This window comes from Helicoverpa zea, chromosome 12 (assembly GCF_022581195.2).
Source record: "Helicoverpa zea isolate HzStark_Cry1AcR chromosome 12, ilHelZeax1.1, whole genome shotgun sequence".
NCBI classification, from domain to species: domain Eukaryota; kingdom Metazoa; phylum Arthropoda; class Insecta; order Lepidoptera; family Noctuidae; genus Helicoverpa; species Helicoverpa zea.
Genome location: NC_061463.1, coordinates 7,815,890 through 7,842,226, shown reverse-complemented (window position 1 = coordinate 7,842,226; position 26,337 = coordinate 7,815,890). Strand labels below are relative to the sequence as shown.

General features: G+C 38.1%; 1 protein-coding gene across 3 annotated transcripts; it reads left to right on the top strand.

Annotated features, from left to right (window-relative positions):
- Nucleotides 1–6,728: 6,728 nt before the first annotated feature.
- On the top strand, nt 6,729–25,196 carry LOC124635320. 3 transcript variants are annotated; one of them, XM_047171193.1, is made up of 10 exons: nt 6,729–7,475; nt 17,520–17,550; nt 17,992–18,227; nt 20,571–20,707; nt 20,965–21,106; nt 22,474–22,619; nt 22,921–23,129; nt 23,490–23,725; nt 23,934–24,604; nt 24,955–25,196. In XM_047171193.1, exons 1-9 carry the CDS (start codon nt 7,434–7,436, stop codon nt 24,084–24,086), a joined length of 1,332 nt encoding a protein of 443 aa, XP_047027149.1. In that variant the 5' UTR covers nt 6,729–7,433; the 3' UTR covers nt 24,087–24,604; nt 24,955–25,196. The 3 variants fall into 3 exon arrangements, with proteins under 3 accessions (XP_047027149.1, XP_047027150.1, XP_047027151.1); XM_047171195.1 differs by having other exon boundaries at nt 6,732–7,475; nt 20,965–21,097; XM_047171194.1 differs by lacking the exon at nt 24,955–25,196 and having other exon boundaries at nt 23,934–24,923.
- Nucleotides 25,197–26,337: the final 1,141 nt, after the last annotated feature.

The following is a 26,337-nucleotide window of genomic DNA, read 5'->3' as shown; positions in this document are numbered from 1 at the left end:
CACATTTCGTAAAGGCGCGTACGCACGTACGAACACGAACATAGCGAACACAAACACCAGACCCGAACATTTGGTTCGTACGTATGGACGGCATATTCGAACACGAACGCAAACATAGTTCGAGTCGAGTTCGCGAACAACAGTCGTGAACTCTATCTTAGTAGCCATGACGGCGCCGTTGTAAGTAGTCGATTGTGAAGTAGCGGAGAATTTTTTGATGTTCGCAGTTTTGTTGCGTAACATTTATTAAAGCTCTTCGAACACCGTCCATACAGAACACACTACAAGGATCGCCGCGAACATGTTTGACGAACAGAGTGTTCGATGTTCGATAGTGGTACGCACGTGCGAACCAAGTTGTTGCATATCATGTAACGCAACAAATTTGTTCGTACGTGCGTACGCGGCTTTATTGTGAACTTCCACTGCGATCTTTGTTTTTAATTAATTAATTGTTTATAACACGAGTTATGGAGCCCGGATTTATCAAGGCAAACAGCGCTAATTTGCCTAGAATTGATATCATAATGCTGGGAAAGTTTTTGGCATCAAATAAAGATTTTTGTTCAGCTGAATTTAGAAATGTTAAAACTTCCATGTAAGTATACTAGTTTAATTAAAAAACAATGAGAGATGAAATAGTTATTTACATTATAAACTATGCTAGAATCTAGAGAACCATGTAATAACTTACATCAAAGTGATCTTCACAAAAATAAAGTTGTACCCCCTGGGCAATATTGCTTTTGAATCTCGCCTTGCAAGTTTAAGCCACTTGTTTCGTATTTTTTTATTGTGAGGAACGTACACAAATAACTTTTCATGAGTTGTTTTGGATGTGTTCTTACACTGGGGGACCCCACAACACCTATGCCCTTTCGAATTCATATTTAATAACACCAAAAAACTTAATTATTGCACGAGCGTTGTTTACTTGCGTCTTGTAATTTCAGTCGTGACGTCACAAGTGACGACATGACACTGACAAGCGTTTTCGCGCCGGATTCAAAGTGGACACAGAAAAATGCAATTATTTGATAAAAAAACTTCGCATTTTCTTAAAATTAATAATTTTTCATATAAAATAGACGTATACCTACATCATACAAAGGAATTTAAAAATTTGTCATCATGCCTATTTCCGCACACAATGTATGTCAAAATACTTGACAACATGCACTTGACCAACATTTTCGACTTGCACTTGACTAGTTTTTTATGTCACCTACAGCCTAATGATGAATAACATGTAGTGCGTGCCGACTACTTAAGGCTTGAATGGCGAAATATGCACGCAGAGCCGTCGGCCACAGGCATTACATTAAGCACCGTGCGCTAGCGCAGCAATCGCTGGGCGGTCCTGTCGCGGTGTAGCATTATGTCCCGCATGCTCCACATTCACCACAATTAGCGGGGAGGTACCTTGATACCTCATACAGCCGGCAAACTATATTGCCTCTTTGCCTTCAAACGGCTCTTGATAGCGAACCAGCTATCAAGCAAATAGACACAGCCAAGCAATTACGTCTGAAACTGAAGTGTTGCGCAATTATGCCCTTAGCAGGTACAGCCAAGTAGGTAGGTGTTGTTCACTCAAATAAAGTAATAATTCTCAAATAAAACAAACAAGACTCATGAGGCGCCTTAATTCGGTGATCTAAATCACACAACAAGGGAGCCATATAATTTGATGTTCAAAGCTACGCAACTGTTACAAATTCCCATAAGCGAGTGACGTGGTCTGCGTAGACGCAGCCACCGTAGCGTTAAACGAACAAAACATTCCGCTAGATCGTCATTATTCAAATTTTCGCTGAACTAGTTGCCCGCTTGTTCCGGCCTCTGCTTTTTGTCCTATTTCGTACTAGTCTGAAATTACGATTAGTCCGGTCAAAATGAGATGCGGTCATCCGTGGTGGATGGCCGTGTGAACGGTCCGTTATCCAAACAGCTTAAGCGGTTGATGCTCATTGTCTTGAAGGTTCCTATGGAACGGAAGTAAGCATTTTCTCAATTTTCTTAAGATATGCGAGAAAACACATGCTAAAAGCATTAAAGCAAAGTGTTTTCTCGCATTTCTGGTCAAAACTGGACCAGCAACGAAAATATACCTACCTATTACAATTTTTTTGTATGGTGCTATAGGTACTCTATAGACAGTTGAGTTTGAATTTCGGAAAAAACTGGAACAAACTAAGTATCTATTTATTATTGTATGCCTCTTTTCAGGTCCCTATAGTTACCGGCACGGATATTGAGCTCTCGGCGGAAGAGTAGGGATCGCTTTGCGCACCGTACGCATAAGGCAATAAGGCAGTAAATCGCTTCTGCGCAGGTGAAGGTCAGGGCTCAATATCCGTGCCGATAACTATACATTAGGTAAAAAATGGCTACTAAGTAGGTGAAATGTGTGTGGTCCAGGGACTGTTCTGCTGTCGTTTCGGGTCTTCATAATCAATACACCTTCTATGTTCGACTCACCAAAACATACTTGAAAAGTTCGCCAACATCTTGTGGAAGTGTCAGTTTGTTGCCCTCATTCAGTATCGGTAATCTTTTATACAGTAGCAAACTAAAAACTCTGCTAAGTACACAGACAAAAACTATACTTACGATCAAATAAAAAAGTACCTAATCGGAACTCCACCGTAGCAATTAAAAATTAGTAAGTAGGCTTTATAAATTTTCACGGACGGGCAAAAACGCGAGTTGTTTTATAAATCCAAGAAATCGATTTTTACCTCAATAATTAGTAAGCATTTGTTCCTTTTTCCAATCAGTTTATTGACACCTGGCACGGCTGCCCTTTACCTTACCGTTATGAAAGATCAACTAAAACGCAAGTACTTCGGTATAAAGTATGCGGTTTTACTGATTTCCATGTACGCTACCGCACGCTGTTACATAACGGGGCCACATACCTACTGTTGGGATCAATTTCGGTGCGTCGGCGGATGATCTTTATACAATAATAGGTGTCACTGCAGCATGCGGAAGACCGTAAATCATAAATCATAGAATTGGATTCGCAGCGCACGTCTGCAGGTAATGGAGGCAAAAACAAGCGGCAGCAATAGTCGCGTGCCTGGCATTTCCCGGCTGTAGGCGTGATTGTCACATCACATTGTAACAATTTACTGTTTCAATGCGCTTACATTGCTATTGCTTTATCGCTGCATTGTTTACTTTAATGTATGATTTTCTGAAACATCTGTTTTTATTACATAGCCAGCAATAACTTGAAGATGTAGTTTTTGTTCGGTAAGGAATCTTTAAACCTTTGAACATGTTTACTTCATGCATTGAAAAGGGAGCTGGCCTATTTTTCAAATGCTTTTTTAAAATGTCGACCAGTATGTACTTAACTAACTTGGAGTGGAATCTAAGGTACCTAACTAATCTAACCATCCCAAGTTTAACCATCTTCCAAGGATCGCATCGTCAAGAAAATTGGCAGCTGCATCTGCCTGTGCAGCTCTGATGACAATACAATAATATGGTAGGTACTGAAGATTTGATCTGATGATAGAGAAGGAAGATATGAACTGGAACTTCATGATGGGTCATTGTTTCGAAGGTGTGTTTGGACTTGTTAAAAAAGTCTTTACGTGCATTTATAAGAGCGTTTTTTAAAACTATTAATCGGTATATGTATGTATAAACTTCGTAGGTATATGGTAAAATATTAAAGCCCGCTTTTTAGATTTAATATTAAGACCGAGTTCTATCCGCAAATTAATGAAAAAGTCGTAACACCTGTCAAAAGCCCACTGAACAATGAACATCCATTCGAGAAAATAGCAATTAAAGTGTTAATCAAAGATATTAGCGAAGACTTATCATTTTCTGGTCGACTGAATTCTTTATAATTAGCACGTCTTGTAACTCTTTACAATTTACGAGTAAGAAGTTAACTGCGCTCGGTGTCTATGAACATTTAGGAATTTTACAGCTTTTATTTACAACCTTCTTTGTATCTAAATAATTTTCCCACCCACAATAAAATTAATGATTACCAATGTAGGTAAAACGTTATTTACTTTTAATCAAATATGTAGATATCTACACTATACCTCTATACTTATACAAAAATAAAACATATAGGTATTTATAAAAGAACATGTAGGTAAGTAATTCAAATGCATTTTAATAAGCTAGCAATCTTAGAAATAAGTAGCAACACTATTGCACTACCTGCTGTAATAATGGTCGTTAATTTGACATTTATATGTAAATTAATTTTATTGACTTTCTTGTAGTTTCGAATTTTCTTTGTCATACTTACCTAACAATTCATTTGAAAAAACTAAGTAGGTAGACGCAGGCTAGCCTACCTATTATAACAACAATATTATAACAACTAGGTACCAACAAAACTTTTTGTTCAAACCTAAATATTTCGCAACGGACTCTCCGTTAGATACAACTGGATTATTCATTTTCTTTTAAAAGCAAGTGTACTTTTAAAAGAAAACGTTATGCGAATTACCTACTGGTTTGGAGCTAGACACAGCCATTAGTAAAATAGTTTTATTATACCTCTGTAACTGTTGATGTGACCATGAAACATATTTTAGTTTCAATAAAAATAAGTAAAACATTACTCCGTATTCTTAAGATGGCTTTTACCGTAACAACTTACAAGCTTTTACGGTAAACGTTAATATATGATGTTAATACCTAACAGAAAACCGATATTAAAACTGATTTTGCTATCTGTTTTATTAGCAAACAATAATTAGGTAGGTGCATTTCTTGCGCAACTCGGGCCGAATGGGTCGATTTATTTAACAAAACATGTGCGCATCAAACTTTATATCAAAACGCAATTCAAGTGTAAGAAAGCACGTCACTCAAGCTCGTACTGTGTATGTAAACACAATCGGTGGAGGTTGACAGGCACTGCGTGTGCGCAAGCTTACTACTGACTACTAAATTGACCATCTGTCGGCGCGTCTACGCCACGGTCCTACGTCGTTAGCATAAAAGACACAAACATGGCCAGTGACAGGTTGTGCTGCGATGGAAAACCTTTCAGTTGTGCATCTTCTTCCTTGTTTCATTGTGAGAGCTAGTTCCAGATCGCTTGCCGGTTACAGCCGGCTGTTCTCAGGAGATCAGCCAGCTACGCAGGACATACCTACTTATTATATGGAATTAATTATTTATAGTATTCGAACACAACACAACAGCCGCGGTGGGCAACTTTGATTTGATTTTGTTATCAAATAATTTGCTTCCAATTATACACACTTTAATTTACACATGGTGGAGTTGCAGAATCTGATAACGATCTTGTAATACCAAATAATCGCAAGTTGTTAGTTTGTAAAGTTATGTATGTTAAAGAAACACCCTATTAGTCGGTTGGTAATTACAGCAAATACACGATAAACAGAGAAAAGTTCTCATAAAATATAAATTGTGCATTTCATTACACGATACAGTTACTTTAACTTTCCATAGGGGATCTTATCTCTTGGTTTACGACATGCGCACACTTGTCAATTAGGAAATGAATAAAAGAGAAACTTTAATAATATCATTTTATTAGTAAAGTTGTTGGTTCAATACACTGGTTGTTATTAAGCGAAGTTCAAGTTACTGTAACCACGGCTAATGCATTTCTTTTTACTGCAGCAAAAACTCCCAGCGCCAGTCAAGGGAATGACCCATTAGATAAACTATCAATACGAAGCTTACCACCATGGAATAGATTATTATAATAAGTTAGAAAAACTGAACAATGATTCTGGTTGGAAGTTAATTAATAAGTTCATTCTTTTTATCAACTAACACGTTCATATACTTAGGTAGGTACATGATTACGGAAAATCAAATTTAATTTTAAACTTCTACACTTTTATTTGCTAGAAACATGGTATGGTATTGGTAATACAAGATGTTACAAGATGTTACAATTATTGTTATTTTCATGCGTGCAGTAGTTACAGAAAATCTTACATGAAAAAAATGAGTAAGACCGTCGTAGTGTAACTAGAAACACGTGTTGACATTGCAAGGCTACATAAACTTAATGGTAAAGATACGCACTTGCCGGCACGAGCAGCTGCGGAAATATGCGCGTAAACCTAGATTAGCAAAGCAAGCAGCAAAGCATATTTAATAGGCTATCTAGACATAGATAGCTCCAGCACTTCACTATCACCACGACGTGGAAAGTAGGATAATTTCCCGAGTTCATGTCTCAACAGACGGATGATTGATTCAAATTACTATTGAAGACGACGATGTCTACTGTGTTTATCTACGCAGAATGATAAAGTAGGACTTTTTGATTATTGTTTAAATGTGAAGTGGAGCGTCGTCAATTGCGGTTTACTTGGTCACTCACTGAATAATTCTGTCGAAAAAATACCAAAATCCGTTCCGTGTATTGCACCGCATCTGTTGATAATAATTGGAAACTATCCAGCTGTTTGTTTACTTTGGATTTACAATCGAAACAATTTGCTGCTGACCGCTTTCATTCAATAGTTCACTAAAGAAAAGAACCTATTACTTGGCCCAAATAGATTATTTTGAGACTTGATACAATTTCTGAATATTTCTTATCTGCATCAGTGTTTTGATAACTCCTTCTTAAGTTGGTAAGATCTTAGATACGTAAGTACAACTGCAAATGACCATTGGATTGGTGAAATAAAAAGTTATCTTTTGCTTATCTGCAACTTTGATTGACTTTCTATAGCGGTTTAATTTCATATCGTTTAGATAGGCCCGTGCCCACGGTGCTCACTCGGTCAGATATGAAGCTATTTAGTTATCTTATCTGCCAATCATCTTTAGCAGTCGGAGTCATCTTCAGAGATGGCGACCCAAACATAACAACGATGACCCGATACCGGCCGCAACACCGAAATGCCACTCAATCATTAGGCAGGTACGCCGCAATTTCTCCACGCGAATGTCACGGTAATGAACGCGTCGCGGCGCTCGACGGAGCCCAATTCTCCCAATAATCCGACGCCAATCAACTATATAGATCACGAGATAGTTCGAGGCGGTTCGGTGATCGTGTCGTGAGAACGATAAGACACAGGCGAGCAGGTGGTTCCCTCCCCGGCCATGGCTAACTGTTCCACCATCATCAACGGAGCGAGCCGAGCGCGCCACCGCGCAGTCCCGAGACACCGGCGCAGCACGCGGGCCGCACTCGACTCCACCACCGCTACCGAATTGTTTGCAACTTGCGCGGGAACTTACCGGCGACTGTTGTGTTGCGCTATAGGACTTATGCAGTGCCAGTGAAGATACTTATACTTGACGCATAAAATATCAGTGTTTATTTGTTTGATCGGATAGCTAATCCGAATTGTTGGGCGTATTTTTTTTGTATTTGAACGAGTAAGGTAATCGGGGCAGATAGCATTAACGGTTGGCTCCGCGCTCGAGTGTGGCAGACCGCAAGCATGACGAGCGCCGGCGATTGCGCTCTCGTGCTCCTCCTATTGGTATGTTAAAGAGCTTTAACTACTCACTTATACTTTTGTCAATGAACATATAAATAAACGATACATAGCTCTTTCATTATGTTTTGAAAAATATCACGAATTACGGATACCTACTATTAATCGGAGTGCTTAGAAAGTTAAGTGCATGCTAATATATAATGTATCGACTACACTATTTCCATTTAGCTATAAATCGTTTGATCGCTCGCGGTGTGCTAAAATCTCAATGTTTCGTCCCCATTCTAGAGTATTGAAGACAAGTTTATATTTGAATCCGGTTTGGTTGTAGGAGAGTATAATCATAAACACAGTGTTTGTAATAAGCTCTAAGCTATATCTGCAACTGAACGCTGTCGACTGACCTACAATCGCATAGTTTACAATGTCGCGATCACCTACTCTACTGATCTGCATGCTGAAGTTTTTGTGGAAATCAGGAAGTTTCACTATTTATCACTCAAGTTCATAAGAGAGTAATATCTTTATAATATTGAATTGAGCTGGGTTTTACACCACTTTGTAAGAACTGGTATGATAATGTACCTATTCACATACTCCGTGCCTGGTATCGTGTTTCTGCGTAGAAGAAGCGAACCCTCTATTCAACTATGAATTATCTAACAATGGTAAACAAAAAAGCAAATGTTTTCAACTGTCAGTAAGCCTAGATTATCAAGAGGTACGATTAACAAAATTTTGAGCTTTTCTTCATACAACAGATGAACCGAAGACCCGAATCGACTGTTTGTTCAGGACTTAAAAACTGGGAATTCATGTAGGTACTTAACAAGTTGGATTGACTTTTTGATACTTATTACCTAATTATTTGACGTAGCTCCTACCTAATGCCTGGCTAACAATGCATAATGAAAATGCTCAACAATAAATCAATGCCTGATTTTTCACCTTTCGAACTTTTCGTTGCTTTCTTGTTCTCAGTCGTGAACTAAAACTTGATTCAATAAATTAAGTACATATATCTATACTTCTATACCTACTAATATTAAAAAGAGGAAAACTTTGTTTGTTTGTTTGGTTGTAATGGATAAACTCAAAAACTACTGGACTGATTTTAAATATTCTTTCATCATTAGAAAGCTATATTATCTGCGAGTAACATAGGCTATATTTTATACCGGTGCGGGCAGTAGCTCCCACGGAACGCGGGTGAAACCGCGGGAAAACGGCTAGAAATGAATTGCTGTTCGTTAGTCTCGCTAAAACTCGAGAACGGCTGGGCCGATTGAGCTGATTTTGGTTTAAAAATGTTTGTCGTAGTCCAGGGTAGGTCTAAACGGTGAGCAAATAAGGAAAAAAAATGCGAGTAAGATTCCCGGGACGGGAGTGATTAGACAAAAACCAACTTACGGAATGCCGCAGAACAACAAAAGTAAAGTACTAGGACAGCACAATTCACCTTAGTAAAGTATACCAATAACGAAATTTCGATGCAACTGCTCACCATGTACCAGGGTAGCATAACTTATATGAGTATACCAATACCAAGTGTAGGTAGACGCTACTGCTCACCATGTACCAGAGTGGCAAAAAATACACCGGGCGCGGGTAATACCGCGGGGAACGGCTAGTGTTTAAGAAATTAATTAATTTCCATAAATGCAAAATATTACCCATTAAAATTTAGTTGTCCTACTTGAAACAACGAACAACGGGCAAGCTACCAAAGGGTCAATATTACCTTACAGCTTTTCTTTTTATAACAACTGAATTAACAGTTCCGTCTTAATTATTACTTTACCCTCATTTTATCTGGTAAATATGAGCGATTAAAATGAAACGAATTTTCATAAACTTCGCATCATTTTCTACTTTCTCGCTACGATTCTAATAATGTGTTTCTGATGTATTTAGCTTCCGCATCGATACCGATCTCGGTTTCCGAACGTTAGCAAATTGCTTCTCATCGGCAAGATCTCTCGTTGCAATATATTGGGTATGAATTTCAGATAAAATATAGCCTCAAGTCCCATTATAGAAATTGTTCGTAAATTCGGTGTTCATGGACGGTAACTTTCACACGAACGTTTCAGAATCTGAGCTTTTCTCCGAGTATTGCACACGCTCTAGATTTTTTCATGCTCCTACACGAAGCTATCAATCCTTGCAATTAACTGCGTTTACGCTCTTTGACGTTTTATTGTATTGTATGCATATTCGATTACATGAAATACGAGCCTGTTTAATACTTTGATAAGAAACAGTTTATTGGACTCAATGTTTTTTTCAAATGTATGTAAGTTTAAAAAGCAGGCATACAAGAGGTGGAGGTGCTGACTGAAATTTTTCTTATGTAGAAAGCGAGCCATAAGCATGTGTCATAAAATTAACATACTTAGTTAAAGTCGCTGCTTATGGACATTCGGATTGTGGATTAATGTACCTATGTGCAGAACTTTTTCCTTAAATCGAATCTATTCTTACAAGTACTCAGTCAGAAATCGCGTGGCGCCCAAAATTTGGCGCGGAACGTTTTTTTTCTTAATCGTGCGTAGGTCAAGTTCAAGGCACGCGTAAGTATGAACCCATGTGGAATTCAAGAACCTGTATATAAAAACTCTTTTCCGCAAAGCATACGATTTACGGGTATAAATTATTTTTTTCTTATTATACTAAAATATATATATACATATAATAAATCTGTAAAAAAACTGTGTCTGTACATTAAATATATTAAAAAAATAATAATTGGGTGGGGTTTAGAAACAGTAATGGAGCACAAATCTAAAAAAAAAATTCTGTCTGTATGTCTGTATGTCTGTATGTCTGTATGTCTGTATGTCTGTTTGTTTGTACACGCTAATCTTCCGAACTACTGAACGGATTTCAATGATTTTTTCTTTGTTGTATCAGTATTAAGCCTGGTCAACATATAGGCTATAATTTATCTTCGAAACTTGAAGACCTGATGCAGAACTCCAACAGACCAATAAAACTATAAGAGATACAAATATGGTGCCGTGGCAAAAATTGTTTCATTTGATGAGCATTTTCAGCTGAGATAATGAATTTTAAGATCTGGAACACCTGATGTGGAACCCCAAGAGCCCAGCTTCTCTGTACTATACAGGGTTACTGGTAAGTAGACCGCATCCTTTCAGGAGGTGATAGTATAGGTCAATACGGACAAATTTGACCCTGGGATACACTGGGCAAAAGTTAACCCGTTTCAAGATAATCAAGTTTCAAGATCAGTCGTCTAGGTACACGTATAAATTTTCATTATTAGTCAAAAGTCTCGTTTTTGTGGATTTTTGTGTGTTTTTGGATAGAAGATGAATCATTACATAATAACAAACCATAAAACTGCACAAATCACAGAGGAAATTATAGCGAACAGCAATTACTTTTTTAGTAGATATTTTCTCAAAAATATTACTCTTCATTTTTTTGTGCAGAATACTTAAAAAACATCTACATTTATCTAGCTATCCAAACAGCCACAAAACACACAAAAATCTGCAAAAACAAGACTTTTAACTAGTAATAAAAATGTATACATGTACCTAGACGACTTGTAAAGAAAAGATCTTAAAATTCGATTATCTTGAAATGGGTTAACTTTTGCCCAGTGTATCCCAGGGTCAAATTTGTCCGTATTGACCTATACTATCACCTCCTGAAAGGATGCGGTCTACTTACCAGTAACCCTGTATACAGGTATGACGTTTTAGCAAAAGTTGTTCAATTTGATAAGCACTTACTATTGACTTATACAAATTGAAGATCTAAAACATCTGATGTGGAACTCCAGGAGTCCAGCTAGACTATAGGATATAGAGGTATGACGTTTTAGCAAAAGTTGTTCAATCTGATAAGCACTCTCTGTTGACTTATAAAAATTGAAGATGTAAAACACCTGATGTGGAACTCCAGGAGCCCTGCTAGACTATATGAAGCATATGAAGATATGACGTTTTAGCAAAAGTGGTTCAATCTGATAAGCACTCTCTATTGACGCATTTTTCTATTCTCTCTCACACAAACAAATAATAACGAAGATACAATAACGCTTTAATTTCGTGTTAAGTCACTGCTTAGTACAAATTTTACATACCTAAACGTGGCGTCACGAGCCCCCACTCTCTAACTTTGTTGCGTTATATCTCATTATTATTTTGTATGTCTCTTCCAGACCTCGGGACTACAGAGTTCCGAATTTTTGGGAGGCAAACGTGGGGCCGAAGCCAACACGCTGAAGTCCTTTTGAGACAACTTTAATGAAATGGTGACACAAAACCGACGATTATCCCTTTATACACTATAGAAATCAATCCAAGGACAATCCCCGGTTCTGTGCTAAACTATTGCTAACTACTTGGGCTATTGTGATGGGATGTTAGTGGATGACAATTTATTAGGTACATGTAAAAACGGCAGGTGGAGACTCGCCACCTCACTTACTGGGCCCCCGGGAACCAGTCACTGAATAGCAACAAGAGGGCAACAGGGACATGAGCGGCTGAAGGGTGAGGATACCTCGGCGGACTTTAAACGCAGATTACGCGCTCCCTGTGCTTACCATGAGGCACTTACCCTCCGAGCAGGGCTACTAATCCTGCTCTAGCGACTCCACTCTGGACGGCCAAGCCAAGCCAGAGGCGTGAGACCTACCCCCGTCATGGTTCACTCCGACCGGCCGGAGATGGGGGACAGTATACACTCCCTGGAGAACTCAGTATATATAGCCCCGCGGGGTCGCTACTCCCCGTCATCAGCCTCAGATGTCCTGCGGTACCTATATCTCATTATTATTGTCGTTATTATCTCAAGAGCCTTTGTCCCAATTATGTTAGGGTCGACTTCCAGTCACGATGCAACTGAGTACCAGAGTTTTACAAGGAGCGACTGCCTATCTGACCTCCACAACCCGGTTACCCGCTCAACCCAACACCCCTTGGTAAGACTTACTGGCTTCTGACTACCCATAACGACTGCCAAGAATGGAATGTTCAATGACAGTCGGAACCTACAGTTTAACATCCCCTCCAAATAACGGTCTTTGGTATCCAAAATATACGTAGAAAGTACATACGAACTTAGAAAAGTTGCATTGGCAGGCACTTGCCAGACCTGGAATCAAAGACTCACGCTCATTCTTAAGAGATTGATTCTCTACCCACTAAACCACCACGAATTCCACTAAGTCACCACGACTTTGTCATCTATTTAATGTTTTTTTACGTAATATTTTTGCCACACACAACTTAAATGCGGACGAATTTGTCACTACTTTTATCCCTATGGTCACGTCTATTGCGACTATTCAGATCTTTGATTTTGCTGACCCCGTAGTCGCTGGCATAAGGGACAGGATCCGCGTACGAAGTCGCGGGCAGAAGCTAGTACTAAAATAAATCGTTTAAGAAATCTAGGTTACGTCTACGTGACGTCCTCTAAACTTTCACTGTTCGCTGAAAATGTTTTAATTTAATTTAGCTTTGTTATTTTATTACTTTTTTGGGAAACTAATCCAATTCGCTTTCTTCTTTGTTTGAGGTTCGTAAAAACTAATCGTTTTGTAATCGGTATGGGAAAGGCTGATCATTGTTTTTTGTAATAGATTTAGAAAATAATAACAAAATAATGTGAAATAGAGTGATTGATGAGTCGTGAAAGGCTTGGTTTTTTTGAACAGAACATTAAAAGCCACAACTTGGTAAATAGGTACCATAGGTAATAATGAAATGCAAGAAATTGAGAATTTAAAATAACTAACTCGAACAGATACAATTAAGTTTTATTTTCAGGTTTCTAGAAAACATCAAATTCTGAGTAATAAGGTAAACCCACTGGCCTACTAGCGAGTAGACCACACGGGCCATAAAATATTTACATCTAAAGGAGCAACTATCTAGTGGCACTTATAAAAATAAAATAACAATGCATTTAATGGCGCTTTACAACTGTTAAAACCGTTTAACCTCTTAATAATTTCCATAAAAACTATTTGAAAGAACAAAATTACACGCAGATCGGACATTTACAAGATATTATTATGACGGAAGGTAAAATATACCAGACACAGCTTTCATGCTTAAATTAACTGCTAAGCCGGAGATTAGAAAGTATTTTCTAAATGCTCTATCTTCCTCGACCTACTTATTGTAATACACACAATAATAACTATATCTACAATACAACGATGTACCTAAATTATATTGCAAAAACAATAACTTGGTATGAGAAAAACAATAGGGGCCACCCGGGCCACCACACTCTTCCGTAACAAAACAAGGGCTACCCATCATTAAACTGCCTTCTTAAAAAAATAAATTCTGTTTGTACGCTATGCCCCAATAACATAATAACTAAATCAAGCCAACAAAGCAGTACAGATCAAATCAAATCAAATTAGTATACAATTGTAACAAGTTGCTCACGGCGGTTACTCACCTCACGATCGATCGATCGATGATGATGGGTGTTACAGATCTTGCGCATGCGTGCTTCGCTCGAATTAGCCTGCGCACGCTTTCAATGTCCGCGCCAACCAGACGTAACTGCATACTGCACTAACATTCGCATAAAAATGTCTTACTTTAATTTATGATGCATTAAACCTGATAGATTAAATTGATTCAAACTGATCAACGGTGAATTTATGAGATGTCTGCGAACAAAACCGTTTACGACAAGGTAGCATTAGGAGTTGAAAATATGAGTAATCAATATCACAATTTATATTTTATTTATAGACACATTAAACAGTATACTTAAATTTTCATTTTTGTGCAAGTGGGTCGCATTCCGTCTCCGTGAGCAATGCATCACAGTTTGAATATAATAAGCGTTGAATATGCATTAGGAGTGATTTTTGTGTTAACGAATTCAGCAGATTATTAGATATCTATGATAAGCCTAGAATCTGCTTGAATATGGTATTTTAAAGGAGTTCTACTTACATTTTAGAAAAAGCCTCGCCACCCTACCCAATGTATTTGCGGACAAATTGTTTTTCATACACCTCTACTAGGTACTTACATAAAAAACTGGCTCTTGTTGTGCTATTTTGAGATCTTCGAGTAACCACATAAGTTTAACTTTGTGAACAGGTTTGCAGACAAATAAGTAAATTACGCCAAATATTTTAAATTTTATTTGACAAGGTTTTTTGAACAGTTTGTTTATAAGGAACCTCAAATAAAGCGAGTTACGTTAGTAGGTATAGCTGGTATAGACAAAATATCTTTCAAAATAATTAAGTATACAAGAAAATTTTATAATATCACAAACCGAGCAAACCTAATGAAGAAATAAAACGTAATAAAAATTAAAACGGCATAAAATGCCCAGCCTAAATGGGTAGCCATTACATATAAACAGTTCAGCACGGTAATTATACTTGTACAATAAAAGCAATGCCCTGGGAATATGATAAGGTACCGTGGGACTGTGAGACTGCGTAATCTCTAAATGAAGGAAGTGTTAATTTGTTGCTAGATAGTGCAAACGACTTGATTAGACATATTATGAGAAGATAGTTCTGCGCTTTACTGTAATTACGGCGCGATACTAAATAGATAACTAATGGACATGAATATGGACTTCATTTAGCTGAGCACATAGAAACTGTAATTATGTAGATTGTCGGCGTCTGTAGTACTTGCTTACGGATAGGAGAACTTCTTATGTGATAGATGTTACTTGTAGTTATACTCACCACAGACAGGAGTATGAATGAATCCTAGGTAGGTAATACTTACATTTATTTACATCTAGGCAGGGTTTACCTACTATTTGTCAATTTGTGTCATATAGTCTAAATTTCCACCTTACATAAATCTTATCCAGCATTCTACCCTTATTAATAAGCAGGTTGAATGAGAAAGTGGGTTTGTATGTTTGTTATATTTTCAAGCTATAACAGCTGGTACTGGAACCTATCGAAATAAAATTTGCCACAGATCGGCTACCTCCTTTTAATCCGGGTACTATGCCGGACGAAGTCGGGCCCGAAATCTAGGAATAAAATAATCATGTTTCTAAATAACCTTAAGATTTGATTGAATGCACTACTTACTGGTAAGTAAACTCTAGGTCTGTCCTATACTTTATTTCCTCGACACATACGATATAGACACAATGCGATATAGACACGTAACGTATCTCATCTCGATTCTCGGGGAGGAAATCCGTCAAATCATCCCGATGGGAATTATTTTTCCCAGTGTAGATGAGCTTAATGTCTACTCGTACGTTCAGTGGCACTTGCGCCTGTAAGTAAGTTTCCGATCAAACTGGAATGTTGAGAATAAAAGAACAATTTTACGTTCCGAGTCCAGTGCGTATTGTTTAATTACATTTGTCATAAGTTAAGAACTAGATAGATCATACATTGAATAAAGTACCTAGGTATATAAGTTCCTATGTAAACAGAAAACTAAAACCTTGGTTAATCCATGTGGATCATTTGAATAAATAATGAAATGCTAAAGTGCAATACACTTACTTATATCCAATCCAAGCAGACAACAACGTAACGAAACCGTTTGAAACGCAGAATCAATTAGTTCCCCGAAACAACTCTTCACGCCCAATAATCAGAGTAAAACCGTTTTAGAAAAAAAAAATAACCGTTTAACAGTCTGTTCAAAAATTTACATACAAGCAAGTAAGAGCGATTATCTTACCGGACGTCGTTTCCGCACGAATTTCTGTGCCAACGGTCATCTGAATGACCCGCGTACGTTACCGAAAATGATTCTCAATCGGCACACTTTTATACTAAGCATCTATTGCGTAGACATAAGGCGTGGAAATATTAGTGTTTCATATTGATTCAGCAATGTATATTGCACGATTCGCTATATACCGAAGCAGTTGGAGCATGAACCGTGATAAAGTGTATTAAATCGACTTACTTTCAACGACGCCGCATCAGTCGACCTCACGTTCACGGACCAAATGATGTGGTATGGTTCGCTTCATTTGCAGAACCGCAACCACACTCGTGGCTCTCCTCAACGGCTCACGTTTATGCGATATCTTTATAAAACTGCGCCAGAAAAACAAAGTCAGTAAAAAAACCACGGAGAATAGACAAAGAAGAATATTCTTCTCCGTTCCTATTATTTGTAATTCAATAATTTTGAAGCTTTGCATCTTTGATCTAACTTCTGAAGTGCATCAGTCATCTTTCACGTATTTCTTGAATTTTCTTCGAGTTTGAAATACTGGTCGCAAGAATTGCTCTGATAAAATGCGTAGGCAGGAGCTCTAGGATAATCTACCAATCAGAATCATTATCTATAAACAAAATAAACTTCTAACCAATAACGGCCACTGTCACAAAAACTCTAACAGTAAACATAATCACGTAAAGCATTAAAAATAAAATAATATAGTCGAGTCGACATTCAATCAGCTTTTCCGTAAGATAATCGCAAACATTTTCTTTGTGGTCAGTGTGATCGCTCCTAAGCTACCATTACACTGATTTCTGGAATTATCAACGCTTAAGCGATATCCACTACCGATATATTTTCTTAGAACATCAACATTGGTTTATAAAAAGTTGTGGCCGTGCGTAATGCCACCATTCACGATATGGCTTTCATGAAAAGCAAAACATGCCAGTGAAGCATAGACGGTCTTTTTTGTAGTTTTATTTCTGAAAAGAAGATAATAAAACACATAATAAATGAATGGCTTAAAAATAGTAAGCCTTTTAGGCTTTCAGGCTTACTATTTTTAAAGTCATTCATGATTCCATTTGCATTATTAAGTTAACGTAAAGGTTGATTATTTTTTAACTGTTCTAAACATCAATCTGATAAGCATATATAGATATATTTAACAATGGCACAGGATCAACTAAGATAACCATCAGATAAACTGAAGAATGCTTCTTCTACTGTAAGTCCCAAATAGATCTAGTCGTGATTAGCCTCAGAGTGTTTGTGAACACAATGTGAAAGGAAATTTGTGTATATGTGTGTAACAATACTTACATTCAATTAACCTCCTAATTGTTTGATGGCGTGTTAGTGTTCCTTCCTACAAATTGAATGCTCATTGTTACAGTTGCGGACTGCATTCGCACAAGACTACGATGGTACGTATTCACCGTTATTCATTCTTTTAAACGAGTATATTAGTTAACTACCTCGCTTCGATATCTGTGCCGAGCCTTCAGTTTGATTAAGAGGTCAAAGTTGGAAATCAATCCGAAAGAATACGGAGTCGATCTCTTTTTGATAACCGGAAAGCTATGTATGAAAAATACTTCTTACCTACGTAAGATAGCAATGAAACCCTAAATTAGGTCAATAAACTAAACATGATTTCCACTAACTATTACCGTCGTTAATTCTCATGTTTTACTGAAATTGAAATCTATTTATGATCATAAAACATAACAAATTAAGCGTGGCGTTAATTACTGTGATTAATAAACGACCTAAACACACAGGACCTAAAACTCATTAACTTGGGGTCATGGAAATTGGTAAGCAGCTAATGAGTTCAGATAAATTACAGCTACTATTTGTTTTAGTGACGGATATCCAGTGCACATTTGCGAGCGGAGGAACCGGTTTGCGGGATTCCGTCGCAGCCTTGCTGAGGAAGCCAGAGGGGTTCAGGGGTGCTCCACTGTTCGCCGATGACAGGGCCACGGACCCTGTGGCCGACCCTGTCTGCCAAATCCGACCTGAGCCTGAAGACCCCACTGGTCTCCTGTACAGGCTACGGATCACTGATTTCTCGAGATGCGGCGTTCTCAAACGAAACGTAAGTTGAAAGGTCAATGTTTAGCAACCTTGTATGATAGGTATGACGTTATACTGTGATTGTCTTACACTAGGTTATGGTTTCGCCTTTTATTTATAGTTCGTAGGAACGTACTGCTTTTTGCATGTCACAATTTGCTACGTTTCTGTACCAATCCAAATAGTTTTGGTCGTTAGTGATCGAGATACTCCTATTTTTACGAGGCCTTTGTTTTTTGTTCACACATTAAATTAAAGTGTCGTTAGCAATATATCTGACAGACTATGTTCTGGACCACTTTATTTCGGTGTCGTACCGTGCGAAATACGACTATTGTTTGTCGAGTTAGCGTTAAGTTTCGTGCGGCAGGCGCAGGCGCTTAATGATAACACAGACACCGGGTGTTGTGTCATCAGCAGATAATAACGTATTCCGTTACTAACAGTAGAGGTTCACAAGTGGCCTACACAAGGAGCCCCTCAGCTGATATATTATTAACCGCCGAGACCGGTACACTATTGAGGTAAAGAGAAATCTAAAACACGTGCGTCAATACGGGAATGTTGCATCGATTGAATACAATGCACAGCACTTATCTCGATGCCTACATTCTCGATAATTGTGTCAATCGATCTAGTTCTAGGTTACGGTGATCAGAAATCTGTTTAATGTCGCATAACATTAAGTCGTAACTGTTGTAAAGTACTTAGCTGTAAAAAGGGTTGTAATAATTAAGCATGATCTGAAACTACGTTCTTAGCTACATCTACGTTCCTAAATACTTAGTATCATAGCGTACAGTACAGTAGCTATAGTTTATATTGGGTATCTCTGAAATTATATTCACATCATCCTTGCACAAAATCAACTCAATGCAAAAATAAGTGCAGAATAAGGAAATCAACAGATTAAAGTGGAAAGAATGTAATTATACTGATATATTAAACACTCCCATTGAAAAGGCGAGATAATTGGAAACTGAGGCACTTTAATAAAGTACTTTAATCCTTAATAAAATTAATTAGCCGTAATTAATTTTACCATCGCGATTTGCAAAACATTTTCCTGCACGTTGACAAATAAGTACGAGTACCTAACAAATGTGGGTCCGGGGAAGTACCTAGATACATAAGCAGGTAGTATCGAACTGGTTAACCCGTTTGCCTATAAATACCACGATAATTCACTTCTCGGTTTCTCTCAGGCAACCGGCAACTGGCTGGACAATGATATGCATCATTTGTTAGCAATAGAATCTAGGTACTCCCTAGTTATTATATTAAATGCAAATGTGAGTTTGTTGGTTGTGCTTTTGCTGTTGAAACGAGCCGATTGAAACCATATTCGGTATGGGGATCGGTGTTAACAATCCAAGAGTGGTTAAAGAATTTCATTTCGATGTAGGACGGTCTTAATTTTCAGTTAGTTCGTATTATATTTTGTTAGTTTGATATTAGGTATGCAACATCATCGTACCATGATGTAGGATTTAATACAGGCCTACGTCAGGGTTTTAATTAATTCATATATGGAGGTTAAACATTTCATAATCTCCGGAACTGAAATAGATGTTATGACGTAGGAATAGAAGGATTACAAAATAAATATTACAATAAGGTCGCCTAATTTAATATTTCAACTAGACTAACCGCATCTGGTACAGGATATCGGATCAGAGAGAATCAGTCGGGAAATGCATAATCTGAAAACAAAGCCTAAATGCTTAACTGAACTGGAAACCTAGTTCTAGCCGATGAGAAATAGGATACATCTAACTTAAAATAATGGTCATCAGAGAAATTGAAGCTGGAGACGGTGGAGTATTCCACTAATTTCTTCGACAAATCTTTTACTGTTCTGGCTGTTCGGCTATGGAATGCATTGCCCGTTACTATAAAACAGGCTCAATCATTAGCGGTTTTCAAGAGTTTGATAAAAAGCCACTTTTCTGAGGACTGTAGGATGCTATTTGAACAAAATATCTATATCTAACATTGACATTATTTATAAGTATATATACGTATTTATTGTTAATATTTTATTTACTGCACCAAGATATATACTTGCCCGGCTAGAGCCGCACTACGGGGTTTAGCCGTAACATACCTATGTATAAATGTATGTGTATATGAATAAAATCAAGTAATTTCTTTGCTAGTTCTATAGTTAATTATTCAGCGATTTCAAAGCGGAAAGTTATTACCTCCATTTTATTGCAAGTGAAACCAATTATATAATAATGTTCGCATCTCGTTGTTGAGTGAATTCAGTCATTAGTCATGTTGTTCCTGGTAGTCCATTTTACCTGCAGGCAAAAATAATATTTTTTCTTCTTCTAAAACCTACCTCTTTGTTTCAATATAGGGCTTCGTCCACGTGCGAGTATGGTTTCCGCAATTCCCGGGCGTGGTGATGCAGTCTGACCAGGAGCTGATCATCATGTGCAAGCCGCCAGAACCCACCATCATTGAAAACAAAGCGGCAGGCTTCGCTGGAAGTTTGTAAGTCAATAAAAATATTATTCAGTACATATATCACTGCAAATTAATCGTTCCATTTAGCTTACTAACTAAAACGATCCCTGAGAAGACACACAAAAAGCATATCTTGCCTCTGCCGTCATATAACGCTGTGTATATGATTTTATCGCGTTAATATTTCTTCATCCATGCATTTTTCAATGCAGTAGGTACTTACCCCGATTCTATTTTTAAGTCGTAGGTATTCTCTCCTCTATCTTAATGTATTTTTTCCGCAGTCCCCACGGAGCCCGAGTATCCGGCGTGGTTGAAGAGACGCCAGGCCGCTTGGAGTACGAGGTGGCACTGTACAAGGAGGCGCCTCCCGTGACCAGGCACAACAACCATTCCGTTGACTTGCCTGTCGATCAGGTAACTGGTGTACGTTCCTTTGTTCTCTCTATCTTCGTTTAAGTCCTAGTAACATCCCCAGCGGGGCCCAGCAGGGCCAAGGCCTGCCGGGGCTGCGGGATTGTTCTAAAGAGTTACCGCGGCCCCAATACATAAAAGGCCTACGAAGGAACACGACGTTTTAGTCAGTAAGCGTCTGACACTCCCTCACCACAGTCACCACAGCTTACCCACAGCGGGAGGAGCCATTGGATGATAATAAAAAAAGTCCTAGTAACATTTTAGGACACAAAAATCTGAGCCACGTTTGTTGTGAACAACGTCAGTACCATATTTTATTTTATTTATTATTTATTTATTTATTTATAGTTAATTAAAACGGTGCAACACCAATTACAATAATTAACATGGAAATATTAAACCAAAACAAAACAAAAGTAAAAACATATTATAGTCGACAGCATTTCAATGATTATCTAACTAACAAGGAACAGTGGACGCTCTTGCATACTTTCTCTCACAGAACCCCAAACACACACGCTTCACTTTACTCCACTCATCCACAAACACATCAAATTCAGGGTTGGCAGTCAGAAGGGCGTTGAGCGTCTTAAGAGTACGACATATAGGAGATTCAGCTCTGGCGACTGTTTTGCATGTCGGTGGGGCGAAGAGATTGTGCCTGCAGCTCTGACGGCGACCGATGTATTTGTCGGGGGTGAATAGGCGGCAGAAAAGGCTGTGGAGCTCTGGGCAGTCGATTTGGCCCCGTAAGGTTTTACAAGCTACCATGAGCTGATCAAAGCCTCGTCTTACCTCCAAGGAGTTAAAGCCTAACATCCCTAGCAGATAGTTAGTTGGGTACATGAAGGGAAAAAAGTTGTATAACCTTTTGAAAAAGTACCTCAGAAAGGTTTTTTGCACCTTTTCAATCATGAGTGTTTGAGTAGCGGTGTAGGGGTGCCAGACACAGGCACTTGACTCAAGCTTGCTTCGAACCAGAGTGGTATAGAGTAATCGGATGACATTGGGACTGCAAAAGTCGCGAGCATTGCGCAAAACAAAGCCCAGGCGCCTGAAGGATTCCTTCGCGAGGGAAGAAATGTGGTCTTTAAATGTCAAACATCTATCGAAAGTCACGCCCAGATCCTTTACGTTGGTGACTCGAGATAATACTTCACCACCCAATCTGTAATTGTAATGGATCGGTCGCAACCCTCTGCCGTATGTCATGACGTGGCACTTACCAATATTAAAAGGTAGGTTGTTTACCATGCTCCACACATTAGCGTCATAATAACAAAAATATGGAAAATATGAAGAAATAAAAGACGATCCTGGTCGTAAACCACTCTGTTGCTACATTTATTGCAAATAATAAAACCGTTTAAATTCAGGCGGTGCCAATCGGCACGAAGCTGCAGCTGCGTGCGCGCATCAACCCTGACTCGGCGTGGCGGCATATCAAACTACTGGAGGTGGCCGTGTCACCTGACCCGGATCGCCCGCACGCGCCCGGAGCCGTGCTCCTCGTCAAAGACGGGTAAATTCGCCAAGACATTCACATTTTTAGTTCCTTTTGTGACTCCAATTGGCAACGGCCGAGATATGCGTAAACGTTATGGTTTAGCTTGAAATTGCAAAAAAAAGTAGCTACCTCAACGTGCAAGTTAGAGGCTAGCAAGTCTGTATTCATTTTGAACATAGAAAATTGGAGGAAGCTTTATACCTAATATGATGTTCACCTTCATTTATGGGTTATGAAAAAGCAACAGTAAAAATAACAAAAATGAATTTGAAAATAACGTCTTTATATCGCACTTATTTTGATGGTAATTTCACAGATGTAGGAACCGTGACTTCGCGTCTATCATACCGCACCAGCCGGCCCGCTACCGGGAGCGGCACAACGAGGTGTTCCTAGACTTCGAGGCTTTCCTGCTCGCCTCCATGAAGGAGAGGTCCACACTCTGGATACACTCGCAGATCAAGGCGTGTATGGACGCTGCCGACTGCCAACCGGACTACTGTTTAGACTTGTTCGAACCTTCAGGTAAAACCATCGGTAAAAATACAATATAGAACTATAAATATTACCTATAAATGCGAATGTGTTTGCATGTGGGCATTTTCTATTCTATTTCACGAAAACTACCGGATGGATTTTGATGAATTTTGGTAGTTTTACGTCAGAATAACTTACAGGCTACATTTCGTCCATATGCGGGAAGTACCTAGTTCCTTCGAGATGAAGGAAAAACCGCGTGTGCAAGTTAGAATAAGTAATATAGTGTGTTGCATCCGAAAAAATATATTTTTAAATCAAAACAACATGACATCATTTTCTAAAATTGTCAAGACAATAACACTTGGCACATTACATGTATGTAATTAAGTATTCTTTATTAAATAGGACACGGTCGCCGTCGGAGATCGCTGCCGGATGTTTCCCACAGCCACAACATCACGAGTTCGGCATTAACAGCTGACAACTCCACGACTCCATTCACACGGTTCAAAGAGAACTTGGAGTACTCTGTCGTGATGCCGGGCGAACTGTTCCATAGGACTCCTATAGAAGCTACTTGTGCAACCTCCATGATGGTAGCGGTGGCTTTGGGAGCGCTACTCTTCATGTCTGCTTTGCTAGTAAGTTTTAAATGGGGTTTTGAGCTACGCGTTTGAGCTATGATCTTCTTGGGAAAGATTTTTTGGGGCTTTCCCGCTAATAGAGGATCATCGTAGGTTGATCATCATAGTGATCTTCAGTCTCTAAAATGCAACGTCTTTAGAAGTCGTTCAGCCATTTTCTCATTATAATAAATTTTGAAATAACTTGAACTGTTATCATTTTCAGATGTGCTACTTAGCAACGAAACTCAACTCCACGATGCTGAAGGCCAGTAATCTCCAGTCACCGTCTGGGAAGGGTTTTGAACAGATTCTAAGAGAGCTAGCGCATCACTCATTACCAGACACGGGCTACACCGGTCGTCCAACAGTGCAGTGATATTAGCTCTTCGTACCTAATATTTAGAAAATGTGCTCATTATCTTATTTTAAATCTATTTTCCTGAATAATTACTTCGAACGTTTTCTATTTATCAAAGGCTCTCGAAATAAATTTTACGAAAAAACTAATCTCAAAGAATATGCAAGACTTGAATGAACAAAACTTGATCCAATAAGTACCTACACAATTCGCATTCGCAATTCGCACAAGTCGCATTGGTCAAAACTGCTAGCTAGGACAGCTTTTAGTGCCCTTGGATAGCTTCTGTCGTCTGATATTGTACTCCTCTAAAGATTTAACTAGGTTACCTTCAAAGGCCTTTAAATTAAATCGTAATTTAAAAATAATTTATGTTAGGGGAGATGTTCCTAAAACGGGTACCCCTCCTAAAACGGGTAGGCCTTGCCATTCGAATATTATAGATCTTAGTGTGAACCTGTGAGTGTAGAGTGGCGCACTACCCCCCTGCCGATCACGGTCAGTCGGCTCGCGCACCTGGAGCGAGCGTGTTCGAGGTAAGACGTAAAAAAAGTTTTCTGCTGAACTTATTAAAAAAAATCGAATTATGCTAGTGCTAACTACTCAAATATGGTGTAAGATATGGTTTTCGTAGTTTTGTATTATCATTTTGCATGTTATATGCTTATTAATTGTGAATAATTAGTGGTCTCCTTGTTTACTATTTTATGGTTAAGGTAGTTGAAATTTAAAACGTGCTTTTGGGCAAAACGGGTAGGGGCATAACGGGTGACTATCCGATTTGCCCTGGAATAATGTATGATATGTATTAAGCTGACCAGTGCCATTATTTATCTAATTTGTTTTTTTTTTTTGTTTTTTTTAATTGGGTGAATAAATATAAAAGAAAAACTTTAAATGCTTCGTGGGATGTGGAAGTTATGAAACTGGACCGCAACCTCTTGACGAAGCTATAAGTCCACCTCATACTCCAACACCAGTAGGCCAGTATATTGAAGAACTTCCAACACCATGCAAGACTATAACGGCAGAAACACAAATTCTTAAGGATTTTATAACACCATGCAAGACTCCATCACAAACTACAATCCTTCTTCAACCTGAGGATCATCATGTAACACCAATAAAATAAGGGCCACTTCCTCAATTGATCCCACAGAAAGCTAATCGAAGACAAAGAAAGCCACAGAGAGCTGAAGAACAGGAACAGCGTGAAAAAGTTTTTTTTTTTTTTTTTTTCTTTGATTTTTAACAAAATTATCTGTTGGTAGCATTATAATTTCAAATGTAACATTTAATGACGTAAAAGAGTAATCTAGACTGATCAAAATAAGACAACTGTTTAACATAATTAAGGAGACTAATTAACAATAAAGATTTCCTGGATAATAGGAGGCTAAGATATTTTTTTTAAATGTTTTTTAATTCATTTATCACATATATTCATTCATTACCTGCTTTGCCCAAAGGCTTTACCCGTTTTAGGACCCCCACTAGGGCAAAGCGGGTATTTCGAAGGGGTTTATCTTTTTTGATTTTTTTCAGAATATTGAAGAAGATTACTAAGACTATCTTATGTTTTCCAAAGTTTATTATATAAACAAGTCTATGAGTACAAATACAAGTTGCATGTAATGTTCTTGGTTATTTTATTTAACATCTTTCGTTAGCTTACCCGTTTTGGGAACATCTCCCCTAATTTAATTTATAAATACATTTAATTAAACTTATGACTGAAAAATCGCAAGTTTAACTTCATGCGAATTGCTTGGTAATTTTTTCAGTCATGACTGTCACATGAATAGTATTAATTATTAATTGAATATCTAGTATTTAAGAAATAATTTATTTGGTACTTAAGTTATGAATAGAATAAAGAAAATTAAATGAATTGTTTTTTGGATGTAACATTATTTTCACCCATCTTTGACGAGAAAGTGATCCCCACAAAAAGGAAAACCATTAAATCTTAAATCATCCGGAAAATATACCGACTTGAGAACCACCTTTTTTGCTACACATCTCTATATTTCTGTGTTCATGCACTTGAAACGGTGCTATATCTAAGGGTGAGTTTCACCATTTAACTATAACGGTAACCAACCCATAATCACCAATGAAATTGGCACCCAATGGTCAAATCAGTGATTTGTTACCGTCAGTTGCACAAAGCGCCATAAAAATAAAGCTTTATTAAATCTCTATCTTACTGCTAAAATCCTTCGAGAATTACCTGGAAAAGCAATACACTTCTTGACGCAACTATTTA